This window comes from Sceloporus undulatus, chromosome 9 (assembly GCF_019175285.1).
Source record: "Sceloporus undulatus isolate JIND9_A2432 ecotype Alabama chromosome 9, SceUnd_v1.1, whole genome shotgun sequence".
Taxonomy (NCBI): Eukaryota; Metazoa; Chordata; class Lepidosauria; order Squamata; family Phrynosomatidae; genus Sceloporus; species Sceloporus undulatus.
The window spans coordinates 36,502,213-36,514,782 of NC_056530.1; the positions used below are offsets into that span (position 1 = coordinate 36,502,213).

At 45.0% G+C, this 12,570-nt stretch overlaps 1 protein-coding gene across 6 annotated transcripts in view; it reads right to left on the reverse strand.

Annotated features, from left to right (window-relative positions):
• The window catches only part of LOC121915764 (protein S100-A4-like), an 18,696-nt gene extending 6,888 nt beyond the window's left edge, over positions 1-11,808 (reverse strand). Inside the window, exons 1-2 of one of the 6 annotated variants that reach the window (XM_042440267.1) lie at positions 5,100-5,234; positions 521-638 (exon numbers count right to left, since the gene is read on the reverse strand). Coding sequence is in view for 1 of the 6 variants with exons in the window: in XM_042440266.1 (XP_042296200.1) it covers positions 9,757-9,783 (27 nt within the window). In the remaining 5 variants the exon portion in view is untranslated. Of the gene's footprint in view, positions 1-520; positions 653-3,701; positions 3,722-5,099; positions 5,248-9,756; positions 9,845-11,721 lie in introns of those variants that run through there. The other 5 variants (XM_042440269.1, XM_042440272.1, XM_042440266.1 and 2 more) reach the window with 5 other exon arrangements.
• Between the last annotated feature and the right edge of the window lie 762 nt (positions 11,809-12,570).

Here is a 12,570-nt window from a genome sequence, read left to right on the forward strand (position 1 = left end):
CACCCTCAACAGAATACAGGATCCCAGTGTCTGTTTGCCCCCAACCTACTATGTAATCTGCTATTCCATTACAGGGGAAAAAAGGACATCTGGTTTCTTCCAGATGTTCAAACCAAGGCCCAAGAAAGCAACATCTGGAATAGTTTTTAATGTGTATTTCGGGCAATGTGGCCATGTTCTGAAGAGTTTATTCCTGACGTTTCGCCAGTATCTGTGGCTGGATCTTCCGAGAATGCTGGCATGGAAGGAGTGGGGTATGTATATTATATGACCCTACTCTCTTCCATGCCAGCATTCTCTGAAGATGCCAGCCACAGATGCTGGTGAAACTCAGGAATAAAACTCTTCTAGAACATGGCACAATAATCCTGAAAAGAGATCCAAAAAACTATGGATGCCAGCCATGAAAGCCTTCAACTTCACATCTGGAATATCCATTTTCTAGACTTTGCAGAGAAAGACACCAGTCTTATTTTTTTTGTCGATGAAGCAGTTCAGAGGAGAAAGCAAAGGCACTTACCTCCAAAAACGTAGCAGAGATATTCTTGAGATGAAGAAGACTGAGGTTATCCTCAGAAGTTGGCCAACGGCGTCACTTTATACCTTCTCCATGTCCAGCCTCTCAAGGTACCACCTGCCTGGAGAGGTTTGTATGAACCAATAACAGAGCTCCGTTTTCTAAAATTTAGGTTTCGGATGAAGCTCATTGGCTCACAGAGTTTCCAAGGCCCTGAGCGAACAAGACGGTCTCTCTCCGTTTCTCATCCCTTTCCTGCCTACGCCTCATTTTTGCCCATCGAGGTGTGAAATGTCATCAGGCAACTCATATGGGCCACTGACTTCGTGTCTTGACAGGTTGTGGACCGTTGGGCTTGTTGGAATGTACTGCCCTGAGTTCTTATCTCATCTGACATGTGAGCAGGCTCTATGTGGGGCACTGGGATCTGGATACTCCTCGCCCCATTTAACTCTCTCCTAGTTGGTGATATATCATTAAACATCAAGATGAGAATCATCTGTGCTTTATTTCCAAGTTTTATGAAAAGTGGATAGAGGAAAGTCGACAGGATGAAAAGCAACTCATTTGAAACGTGGCGCTGGAGGAGCCTTATGAGATGTCAAGGACCACCAAAAAGACAAAGGAACGGGTCTGAAAGCAAACCAAGCCTGAACCTTCTCTAGAAGCAAAGATGGCTGCATTGAGGGTATTGTACTTTGGACGTATCATGAGACAATGTGACTCACGGGAAAAGAGGAGTGGAAGACCACAGGAAAAGAAGCGGACCACACAATAGGTAGATCGATTCAACCATGGAAACCACAGTCCTGAGTTTTCAAGATCTGAATAGGGCTGTTGATGACCAAAGATCTTGGAGATCTCTCATTTATAGGATGGTCATAAGTTGAAGACAACTTGATGGAATAAATCATCAACAAGAGGTTGCGGACAACATATGGCCTGAACAGACAGGCCCAAATAAAGCTGCTTCAGGTCACTTTGGAGGTATGCTGTTTAAATGATGCATGCATCCTAAGAAGCTGGATGCCATGCCAAAGCCATGCTCCAGTCCTAAGGACTAGAGTGCAGCTTTGGCACAGTTTCTGGCCTTTTAAGATGCATGTGTCATTTAAATAGCACATCTCCAAAGTGACTCGAAGCAGCTTTATTTTGGCCTGTCTGTTCGGGCCCATAGTTCTCTTATGTCATGTTGGCCATTTCTTTCTGAAGAAAACCCTGTACTGGGCAGGTTTACCTTTTGAAACTCAGGCAGATAATGTCATTGTTCCTGTTCATCAAAAAGTCCTGCAATGTTGTGCTTGCAAGCCCTGCTTCCACTACACTACTGTTTGGTCTCCATCACCAACAATCCTGTGCCAAGATCAACAGGTTTTTCGGACTGAAATCGGCTTAGTTTAGTAGCGGGAAGGAAACCCAAGAACTGAAGGTCAAAAGGAAAAAGACAGATGCGTTTTCAAGGCAGACAGCAGAATCCTTTCTCATCTATTCCAAATGGATTAACATCACATACTTCAAAGAAGGGCACCTGTTTTCATGGTATAATATGGAAATGGAATCGAATATTTGGCTAGAGAGGTTGGGAAGACAAAGCATAGAACAAAGGAGGGAACGGGAAAATAAGCTTTTGTTGTTTCCTTTGCTTTATAACCAGAGGATCTCTTTGTAGCAGACCAAGAATGATCAAATGAAGGAAAGCTTTTGGACAGGTGATATCAGCCTGAATGCACATTACCTTGCTGCTCAACCTTTGGTTCTTGGGTTTCTTTTCCATCAATGAACCGGGTTGACATTGGCCCTAGGCCAGCATTCATTCAGTCGGAGAGTCCTGTTCCACATTGGAAAAGGCAGATACGGTGTTTGGAGACCATCAGCCCATGTTTGGGCTGGGTTTGGGATTTCAGATGAATATGCAATTGACTGGCTGATTTAACCTCCACAAAAACTACCTCAAAATTTATTTCAGAAGCAAAAGTCTGCTACTGGCAGCCTCCAAACCAAACCAGGCTGGCAAGGGGTAAGACCTCTGTCTCCAGAAAATCCCAGGCTACAGCTCTTCTAAGAAGTACAGCTGACCCTCCGCATTTGTGGCTTTGACTTTTGCGGATTTGGTTATTTGCAAATTTGATCAATATGTCATTTCAAGGGATCTCTAGGTCTTCCTGAGCAACTCTGCCAGAGGATGACCGTAAAGTTGTGCCAAAGAGCCCAGAAGTGCCTAGAGAAACCACTTCTCTAGGCATTTGTAGGTCCTCCAGCATGATTCGATGATCAACGTCTGGCAGATGTTAACCATAGAGTTGCATTGGAGGACCTAGAGATTCCTAGAGAATTTTCTGAATCAAGGAGATGCCAAGTTAATTTCACATATCTTTGGCAGTTTGGCATTCACTGCTATGGGCTGCTTGTACATCATCCTTACCGTGTCTTCTGCCATTCCTTCCACATTTTTTCCATAGTGCAATGACAATGAGAGCCAGCATGGTGTGGTGGTTTGAGTGCTGGACTAAGACTCTGAAGACCCAGGGTTTGGATCCTGGTTCTGTCATGTAAACCCACTGGGTGAGTCATGCTTGGGCCAATAACACTCTCTCAGCTTCCAAGGATGGCAATGGCAACCCCCCTCTGAAGGAGCTTGCCAAGAAAACCCCATGATAGGTTTGCTTTAGGGTCACCATAACTTAGAAATGACTTCAAGGCACACAACAACAGTGACCTCCAACTCTTATCTTGAGATGCTCAAAACACACATTTTATTATAAATTGTTGTTGTCGTCGTGTGCCTTCAAGATGTTTCTAACAGACTCTTAGGATGTCACTTGGTGCAACCTGTACCCCCTTCACTCCCCTAGTGATGCCACTGGTTGGAAGTCATGAAAAATGTGCACATCCTGGAGAAAACTTGGTATTATGTGCATTATGCTCAACCTTGTCTGAATCTGTTTGTGTGAATCCATTCAGTCGCCGGGTAAGGTCCAGCTAGGCATCCCTGTCCCTAGCTGCATTACAACAGTGATCTTCCTATACAACAAGATGGCCACCTGCACTTTTGCAAACCTGTCCTCCAAATCAACTCCCTCCGAATGTAGCTTGATCTCACCTCACCCCTTTAAAATACATCTGCCTTTGTGAAGTCCAAATAATTCTATTTGTTTGTCCTCTTGTAAATTTATATTTGGATTACCTTGCTGTCTCTAGGTCGGCCTTCCTGGGGTGTGTCATCGGAGGGCTTAAAAGCCACATTGTCATCTCTCTTTACTCTCGGTGGAACATTTGTTGTGTGTCTTTGTCTGTTTCTGTGTCTGTGTTTAGGGAAATATTTGCACTATTTCTTATCTCTTGTTTGCATTTGGAGGGATATTGGGAGATTGTTTGATAAGGGGGTGGCAGAGTCAGCAAATCACTTTGCTGGCAGGAGCAACCTGGGGCTGTCTTATTGGGAGAACAAGGGGGTTGGTTGCTCAAGAAACTTTGCTGCCCGAGGCAAATGACAAAATGGCGCCCGCACTCCCATAATTCCACATGGCGATTTAATCTTTCCTCAACCCTGGCGAACTGGATCAGAATCCAAAATGGCCTTAACAGATGAGAGAGTTGGGTCAAAACTAACAAAATGCATTTTGATAGGGAGAAATGTAAGGTACTGCACATAGGCAGAAAAAAATAATAATGAAAGGCTCAGATATAGGATGGGCGACACCTGGCTTGACTACAATACTAGGATCTAGGAGTCTTGGTGGGCCACAATCTAAACATGAGTCAGTGGTGTGCTGCAGCAGCTAAAAAGGCCAATGCGATTCTAGGCTGCATCAATAGAGGTATAGTGTCTAGAGATCATGGGAAGTAATAGTGCCACTCTATTCAGCTTTGGTGAGGCCTCACATGGAATACTGTGTCCAGTTCTGGGCACCACAATTCAGCCAAGATATTGAATTGGAGCGGTTCCAGAGGAGGGTGACCAAAATGATGAAGGGTCTGGAAACCATACTGTATATTATGAGGAAAGACCTGGGGAGCTGGGTATGTTTAGCCTGCAGAAGAAGAGGTTAAGAGGTGATATCATAGCCCTGTTCAAGTATTTGAAAGAGTGCCACATTGAGGATGGAGCAAGCGTGTTGTCTGCTGCTCCAGAGACAAGGAGACGCAGCAATGAATGCAAGCTACACTAAAAGAGATTCCACTTCAAGATTAGGAGGAACATTTTGATAGTAAGAGCTGCTTGACAGTGGAAAACGCTGCTTCAGAGGGTGGTGGAGTCTCCTTCTTTGGAGGTTTCTAAAGAGAGGCTAGTTGACCATCTGTCTGGTCATTGTGTCTTCCTACATGGCAGAATGGGTTGGACTGGATGGGGTCTCTTCCAACTCTATGATTCTATTATCAGGTAATGTGTGTCTTTTGCACAGGCTGAGATAAATTTCCTCTGAACTATTGAAGGCCCTGATGCAAATCGAAGGGATTGTGGAAGCAAACCATTTCCCAAGAATGTAAATCATGGTGGCAAATTACATCCCCACCCAGGAATCTGGAGTCTGCACTGAACCGCACCTTCCCCTTTTCAAACCTCCCCCCAACGTACACACACCTTGTGTCTCCAGGGCGCTCATAAACTGGTAAGACTGGTTGGCCGGATCCAGTTCTTTGGGAAAGTCACCTCTAAAATCCTCGGGCAACTTGTGGATCCTCGCACCCTTCGCCAATCTCCTTCACCACTTTGTCTGTCTGTCTCCCTCAATAAAGTAGACATGGTGATGCAACCATTTTTACAGGCCTCCTTCTTGCGTTTGCACCAGGGATGTAGCTATGGGAGGGGACTCAAAATGAAGCCGTTGCCCCCCAAATAGGTACTCCATCCTTGCAATTAAATTTCCCATCAGTCACCAAATTTCTTATTTAAAATGATGGTTGTGCTTTTGGAAAGTAGGCAGCCAAAGCAAAGGGGTAGTGAAAGCTTGCAAGGAAATGTGAACCCAGCAAGAATTCTGGGTTTTTCAGTGTGTCACACTTCTCAGGGCTAGAAAAGTGAACAGGGAAAAGAAAGGTCATTGAGAGGGCTGAATTTACTTGCATCCTAGCTGCAAGTTGCAAAAGCTCCCATTTCAAGAGCTGTCTACCACCAAAATGCCAGATTTAAGCAAGTGGAGGAAAGAGGCCAATTTTCCAGTTGGGAAAGGGGTCAAGCAAGGCTGCATTCTTTCACCTGATCTTTTCAACTTGTATACAGAACATATTACATAAGCAAAGCAGGCTTGGACACAGAAGAAGGAGGAGTGAAAATAGGAGGAAGGAAAATCAACAATGTATGATATGCAGACGATACTATACCATTAGCAGAAAACTTTGGGGCTGTGCAGACTGGTGGGAAAGGCTGGCCTGGGGGCAGAATTGGGGCATGGCATCCACATGATGCATGCCCTCAGGCCAGTGTGACACTGTGTGCCGCACCACATGGAGTACAGTGTCATGGCATTCCTTTTCAGCTGCATCTAGATCAGTGATGGTGAACCTTTTAGAGGCCGAGTGCCCAAACTGCAACCCAAAACCCACTTATTTATTGCAAAGTGCCGTGTCCCTCTGGCTTTCTAGTAACAAACTCTGGCAAACTCTGTGCTGGGACAACAGCACACGTGCTGACAGAGAGGACTCTGAGTGTCACCTGTGGCACATGTGCCATAGGTTAGCCATCACTGATGACGCAGTGCCAAAGGAATGCAATAAACCTGCAGCACTGGTGGCTATGGCATCCTTCCCATGGTGCAAAAAGGAGCCACAAAAAGCCGCAGAAAGGCCAGATCAGGGCTGCGTCATGCAGTTGCCAAGGCCCCGATCTGGCGAAGATGAAGGCATTTGGGACGGCTTGCACAGCCCCTTTGAAGACCTAGATCAACTACTGAGGAAGGTCAAAGAAGAAAGTGCAAAAGGCAGGCTTACTGTTGGACCTACAGAAAACAAAAGTAATGCCCAGGAAGAATTTGCACAAATTCGATCTAGACAACGAGGACGTAGAAATAGTAAAAGAGTTCCTATACCTTGGATCAGACATTGACCAGAATGGGGAATACGGTCAAGAAACCAGAAGAAGACTAAGGATGGGGAGGGCAGCTATGAAAGAACTGGAAAAGCTCCTAAAGAGAAAGATGTGCAACTAAGCACGAAAGTTAGAATCATACAAGCAACCCTATTCCCCTTACCGTGTAAGGATGCAAGAGATGGACAGTTATGAAAACGGACCAAAAGATAATAAATTCATTTGAGACATGGCACTGGAGAAGAGAGCTGAGGATCCTGTGGACAGCAAAAAGAGCAAATGAATGAATGGATCAAGCCTGAAATTTCCCTGGAGGCAAAGATGGCTAAATGGAGGCTGTCGTACTTTGGCCACACTGTGAGAAGGCATGAATCATTAGAAAAAACAGCAATGCAAGGAAAGATGGAGGGAAGCAAAAGAGAGGAAGACCACATGCTAAATGGATGGAGTCTATTAAGGAGGTCATGGGTGCGAATATGGGAGAACTTATAAGAATAGTGGAAGACAAGGAGTCTTGGAGATGTCTCATGCACAGGTTCGCCATGAGTCGGGATCGACTCCAGGGTGTTTAACAGCAACGACAAAGGAAACAGAAAGTCAATCATTGGGAAACAGGATGTTGTACAACAGAGATTTGTTCGGTTTGACCCAAAGTCTGGTTATATTACACTGCCGATCCCTGTCGCTTCCAGTCAGAATAAGTGGGTGGACATGCCTCCACTTGCGCATGCAAAAGCCACGATTTGAACACATCACTGACTCCTGAGTAAGGAACCAGGGAGTGGCAATTGTTCCAAATCAATTAATTCAAAGGTCGAAACCTTCTATGTTACGTGGAGCAGTAAAGTGGAACTTCCTGATGCGGAAGGAGAGCATCATTAAATTCAAAATGCATGGGCAAACTGGAAATTTTGTGCTGATTCTTGTGTGTTTCTTTTTGGATATGAAATCCTGCCCTTTGGGCCGCTAAACATGCACAAAGGTTCCTGGCATTTCAGAACATGGCCACATCACCCGAAAAGCCTTCAACTTCACATTAAGAGTAAAAACTCTTGATTATTTTGTATCATATATGTTGCAAACAAACAGAAAGAGGGGTCAAGGGCTACAACACACCACAGTTCTCAGAATCCTATAGCATTGAGCCAAGGCACTTTAAGTGGTGTCGAACCGGATTATTTCTGCAGTGTGTATGCAGCCAAGAGAACGAGATCTGGCCATCCAACTGGTCTCTTTCAGGACGGAGCAGTTTCTGCTGGAGGCAACTGACACTAATCACATTATTCTGCCTTAAAGCAGAAAACAAAATGAGATCAGGTTTCCTTTTGCTTGATGCATCCATTTCTTGGTCTCTCAGGTCTTTTCCTGCAAAACTTGAGAGGACTGGATCGTACTTGTCATCTCCGGCGACGGACGCCAACTGGAGTATTTCAGCAAAGGACGTGAGTCTGTGCGGAGTGATCCACTCCAAAAGATACCACTTGCTGCCATATATGTAATAAAATGGTATGGGATGACGGTATGAAACCCACTGGGTGGACTTGGGCAAGTCACACTCTCTCAGCTTCAGGGGAAGGCAGTGGCAAACCTCCTCTGAACAAATCTGGCCAAGAAAACCACAGGATAGGTTTGCTTTAGATTCACCATAAATCAGAAAAGGACTTGAAGGCACAAAGCCACAACCAAAGTGTCATGGGGAATTTTTAAGTGCTGGCACTCATCCTGACAATCCTTCCATCCCTTTAAAATCATAGAGTTGGAAGGGACCACAAGGGCCATCCAGTCCAACCCCCTGCCATGCAGGAAATCTAAATCAAAGCATCCCTGACAGATGGCCATCCAGCCTCTGTTTAAAGACCGCCAAGGAAGGAGACCCCACCACCCTCCAAGGGAGTGTCTTCCCATGTCAAACAGCCCTTACTGTGAGGAAGTTCCTCTTAATGTTGAGCTGAAATCTCTTTTCATGCAGTTTGCATCCATTGTTCTGCATTCTAGTCTCTGAAGCATCAGAAAACAAGCTTGCTCCCTCCTCAATATGACATCCCTTCAAATACTTAAACAGGGCTTTCATATCACCTCTTAACCTTCTCTTCTCCAGGCTAAACATCCCCAGCTCCCTAAGTCTCTCCTCATAGGGCTTCATGATTTCCAGACCCTTCACCATTTTAGTCGCCATCCTTTGGACACATGGCTCCAGTTTCTCAACATCCTTTCTGAATTGTGGTGCCCAGAACTGGACACAATATTCCAGGTGGAGCCTGACCAAAGCAGAATAGAGTGGGACTATTACTTCCCTTGATCTAGACACTATACTTCTATTGATGCAGCCTAAAATCACATTGGCCTTTTTAGCTGCTGCATCGCACTGTTGACTCATGTTCTTCTCCTTCTTCTTATTCTTCTTCTTATCATTTTATTTTCTTATATCCCGCCTTTCTCAACATTAGGAGGAACCTCCCAACAGTAAGAGCTGTTCGACAGTAGAAGATGGTACTTCAGAGAGTGAGGGGGTCTCCTTCTTTGGAAGTCTTTAAACAGAGGCTGAGAGTTCCTGCATGGCAGAATGAGGTTGGACTGGATGGCCCTTGGGGTTTCTTCCAACTCTGTGATCCTAACCTGTGAAAGAACTCACCTACTGAGTTTCTACCCTGTAAGAGAGACAGTGTGGCATAATGGTTTGAGTGTTGGACTACGACTCTGTAGACCAGAATTCGATTCCCGCTCCATGTGCAGCTTAACCATGATGCGCAGCTTAACTATGAAACACACTGGGTGACCTTGATCAAGTCACGCTCTCTCATCCTCAGTGGACGGCAATAGCAAACCCCTTCAGAAGAAACTGGCCAAGAAAACCCTATGACAGATCCTCCTTAGGGTCCCCATAAGTCAGAAATGCTCCTGAAATTGCCACCCTGTTTAATTTTCTAGCTTGCTAAAGAATGTATCCTAATAAACTTCTGCCTTGCAATCGTTCATATTGACTTTCTACCCTGTTACAGGAATTTACCTGCCAAGTTTTGGCCCTGCAACAAAAATTCACAAATTTCTACCCGGGGGAAAATTTTTTACAACTTGAATTTTTTACCCTCCTCAACGGAGAGGCACATTCCAGAAAGAAAAAGGCTGCAAGCCGTATCTCAGAAACCAAAGACTCACATTAAGACCTACAGCCTCTCAGCAAGTCACAGGGTACTTCTTAGACACACACACACACACAACTGGTGCCTTCACAGCCTGGCATTCTGCCCCTTTGCCAGGGTGCGGTGCCTCGGGCAAAGGAGGAGCGAGCTCCATCACGAGGAATTGACTCACACAAGGCGGCCGGAGAGCTGAGTAATCTCAGAGGAGCAGTGACCGTGGAAAGAGCAGCCGGAGCGGAGACACAACCCACAATGCACAACTCACATGATTCTTGTGCCCATTCTAGTGCCCACAGCCCAGCCCTGGTCCCACTGCAGGGAAATGGGATGTTTTGGATTGTTGTCGTTGTTGTTGGCTGTTAAGTCAACTTCGACTTAACACTCTTCCCACTTGAAGACAGGATCAACATTCAAAAGGAATAGATTAAAAAGCTGGGCCAAAGCAAACGAAATGAATTTCAACACAGACAAATGTAAGGTACTGCACTTAGGCAGAAAAGTGAAATGCGTAGATATAGGATGGGGGACATCTGGCTGAACAAGAGTTATAAGTGTGAAAGGGATCTAGGAGTCCAATTGCTGCTAAAGGGAGTTCAAAATGCAAACGTAGTTGGTATTCAATTAACCCAGCCAGACACTTCTCAGCAGGACCAGGCAAAAGCAAACTGCTGCATCTTCCCCTGGTTTGTTTCTTCATCCGGATTAATAACTTTTGCCATCTTGACCACACTCTGTTGTGGTTTGGCTACACAAGCCCTCTTCCTAAATCCCATTGTCTTGCATTGAAACGACAAACAGCTTTGTTTGAGAATGCAAAACAGCTCTACAAAAGGGGTTTTTATGTGACCAAAAAAAGTCACTTTCCAGGCAAGGAAGGATTGATCCACACCTTGGTTTGCAGAAACCAGCACATTGGTTCCACATTTATGGTCTGGGTGTGCTTTCTCACCTTATCATGAGCATTTACATTTGGACCACCCTTGCTTGTGGAAACTGGAATTCTTTTAAGCTGCGCCCACACGCCACACAAATATCCATTCATTGTGTACACACAAACACACACACACTGTTTTGCCCTGTCTGCCCCCATGTTCCCAGCTCTCGAAGCTTCCCTGTCTTTTGCATGCTGGCCTCCCTTGTCTGCTGGCCGTTCACCCATGAAAAAAGCCAGAGACCCCAAAACAGCATCGGCAGCAAATACTCGTTACTCGAAAGCAAGGGATCTCCGTTCGGTGGAAACCCAACTGCGGCCTGATCTTCACATAGAAGAAGAGAAAAACCATCTCAAATCAGGTCCAAGATTCATCTAGTCCGGGGATGACAAACCTGCATCAAACCGCATCAAAGTTTATTGAATGCAAAAGTGGTTTGCATGCAATAACCTTGGTACACAGTGGTCCCTCCACTTTTTGCTGGGGTTAGGGGCGAAGGACCCCCGCGGATGTGGGAAAACTGCAAATAAAAAGATGCCAAGATTAAAAATGCACACATTGGAACTGGAAAAATACTTTTTTTGTAGTGAAGACAACGAGACGTAAGTGATAAAAAGCTTTATACAAACAGGACAAACATGGGAAGTCAGTTGCAAATACAGTTGGCCCTCCATATCCGGATTTTTTTTATCCATGGATGCTTGGCTTGAAAATATTCTCTCTCTCTCTCTCTCTCTCTCTCTCTCTCTCTCTCTCTCTATGTATATATATATATTCCAATAAGCAAACCTTGATTTTGCCATTTTTATATAAGGGACACCAATTGACTATGCCATTGTATTTAATGGGACTTGTATATCCATGGATTTTGGAACCAAATCCCTTGCTCAGTTTAGGCTAGCTTCCATTTCTCCTCCTGGTTTTCCCTATCCTCTTGCTCCTGGGATTCTCCCAGTTGTAAGGCCTCCCCTGAAATATTGTCCTGTTGCTGTTTTTCTATGCAAACTTTTTGGCTTCCCATTTCATTCACTCTCTTTTTACAAAATGTGCTGCCTTATGGCTTGCATCCATGCACATTTCTTGAGCAATGCATGCATGCAAACTGACCCTTTAATGGCACGCAGATCGCAAGTTGGGGAGAAGGAAGGCTTTCACTCATTGCTTTCTCTCCACATTCCTCCGGACTTGGTTACGAATTCTGCAACAAAATGACTCAGCCCGACCTTCCAGATTTGAGACAAATGAGGATGTCTGGCTGGTGACTCACTCCGTAAACACACACCCTTTTTCTTGAGTTGCCAGGAAGCCTTGACCACAGATCCTTCCTTTCTCTGCCTCTGGTTTTTATTAGCAGCAAGGAAATGGATTCGTGTTCTGGTCTGGTTTTGCCAGTTTGGACAAATGTCACAGTTGCTTCAAACATGGGCCGGCCCTTAAAACCACGGTCATGGTTGTGCGGGGAAGATAAGAGAGGCGAGTATCACCCGCCTAACATAGTGTATTGGTTTGAGCATTGGATTATGTCTCTGGAGACCAAGGTTCGAATCCCGGCCCAGCAATGGAAACCCATTGGGTGCCCTTGGGCGAGTCACACTCTCTCAACCTCAAAGGAAGGCAGTGACAAACCTCCTCTGAACAAACCTTGCCAAGAAAACTCCATTTGCGTTAGGGTTGCCATAAGTCAGAAGTGACTTGAAAGCACACAACAGCAGCAGCAGCAGCAACAATTGTCTCTTTGCATCAATAACTGCATTAATTATTGCACCAACAATAATTGTCTCTTTGTCTCCCTCTTTCCCTTTAAAGATGGAAAGAATATTCCTGTTTTTCAAGTGTTAAGAAACTCCAATGAGGGCAATTCTGGCCTGATGAGAATTTTTGCAGTTGAGGACTTATACTGTGCAAAATTTTGAACATGGTGGTTTTGCGCAAAAAATCTAAACACGGTTGTATTTT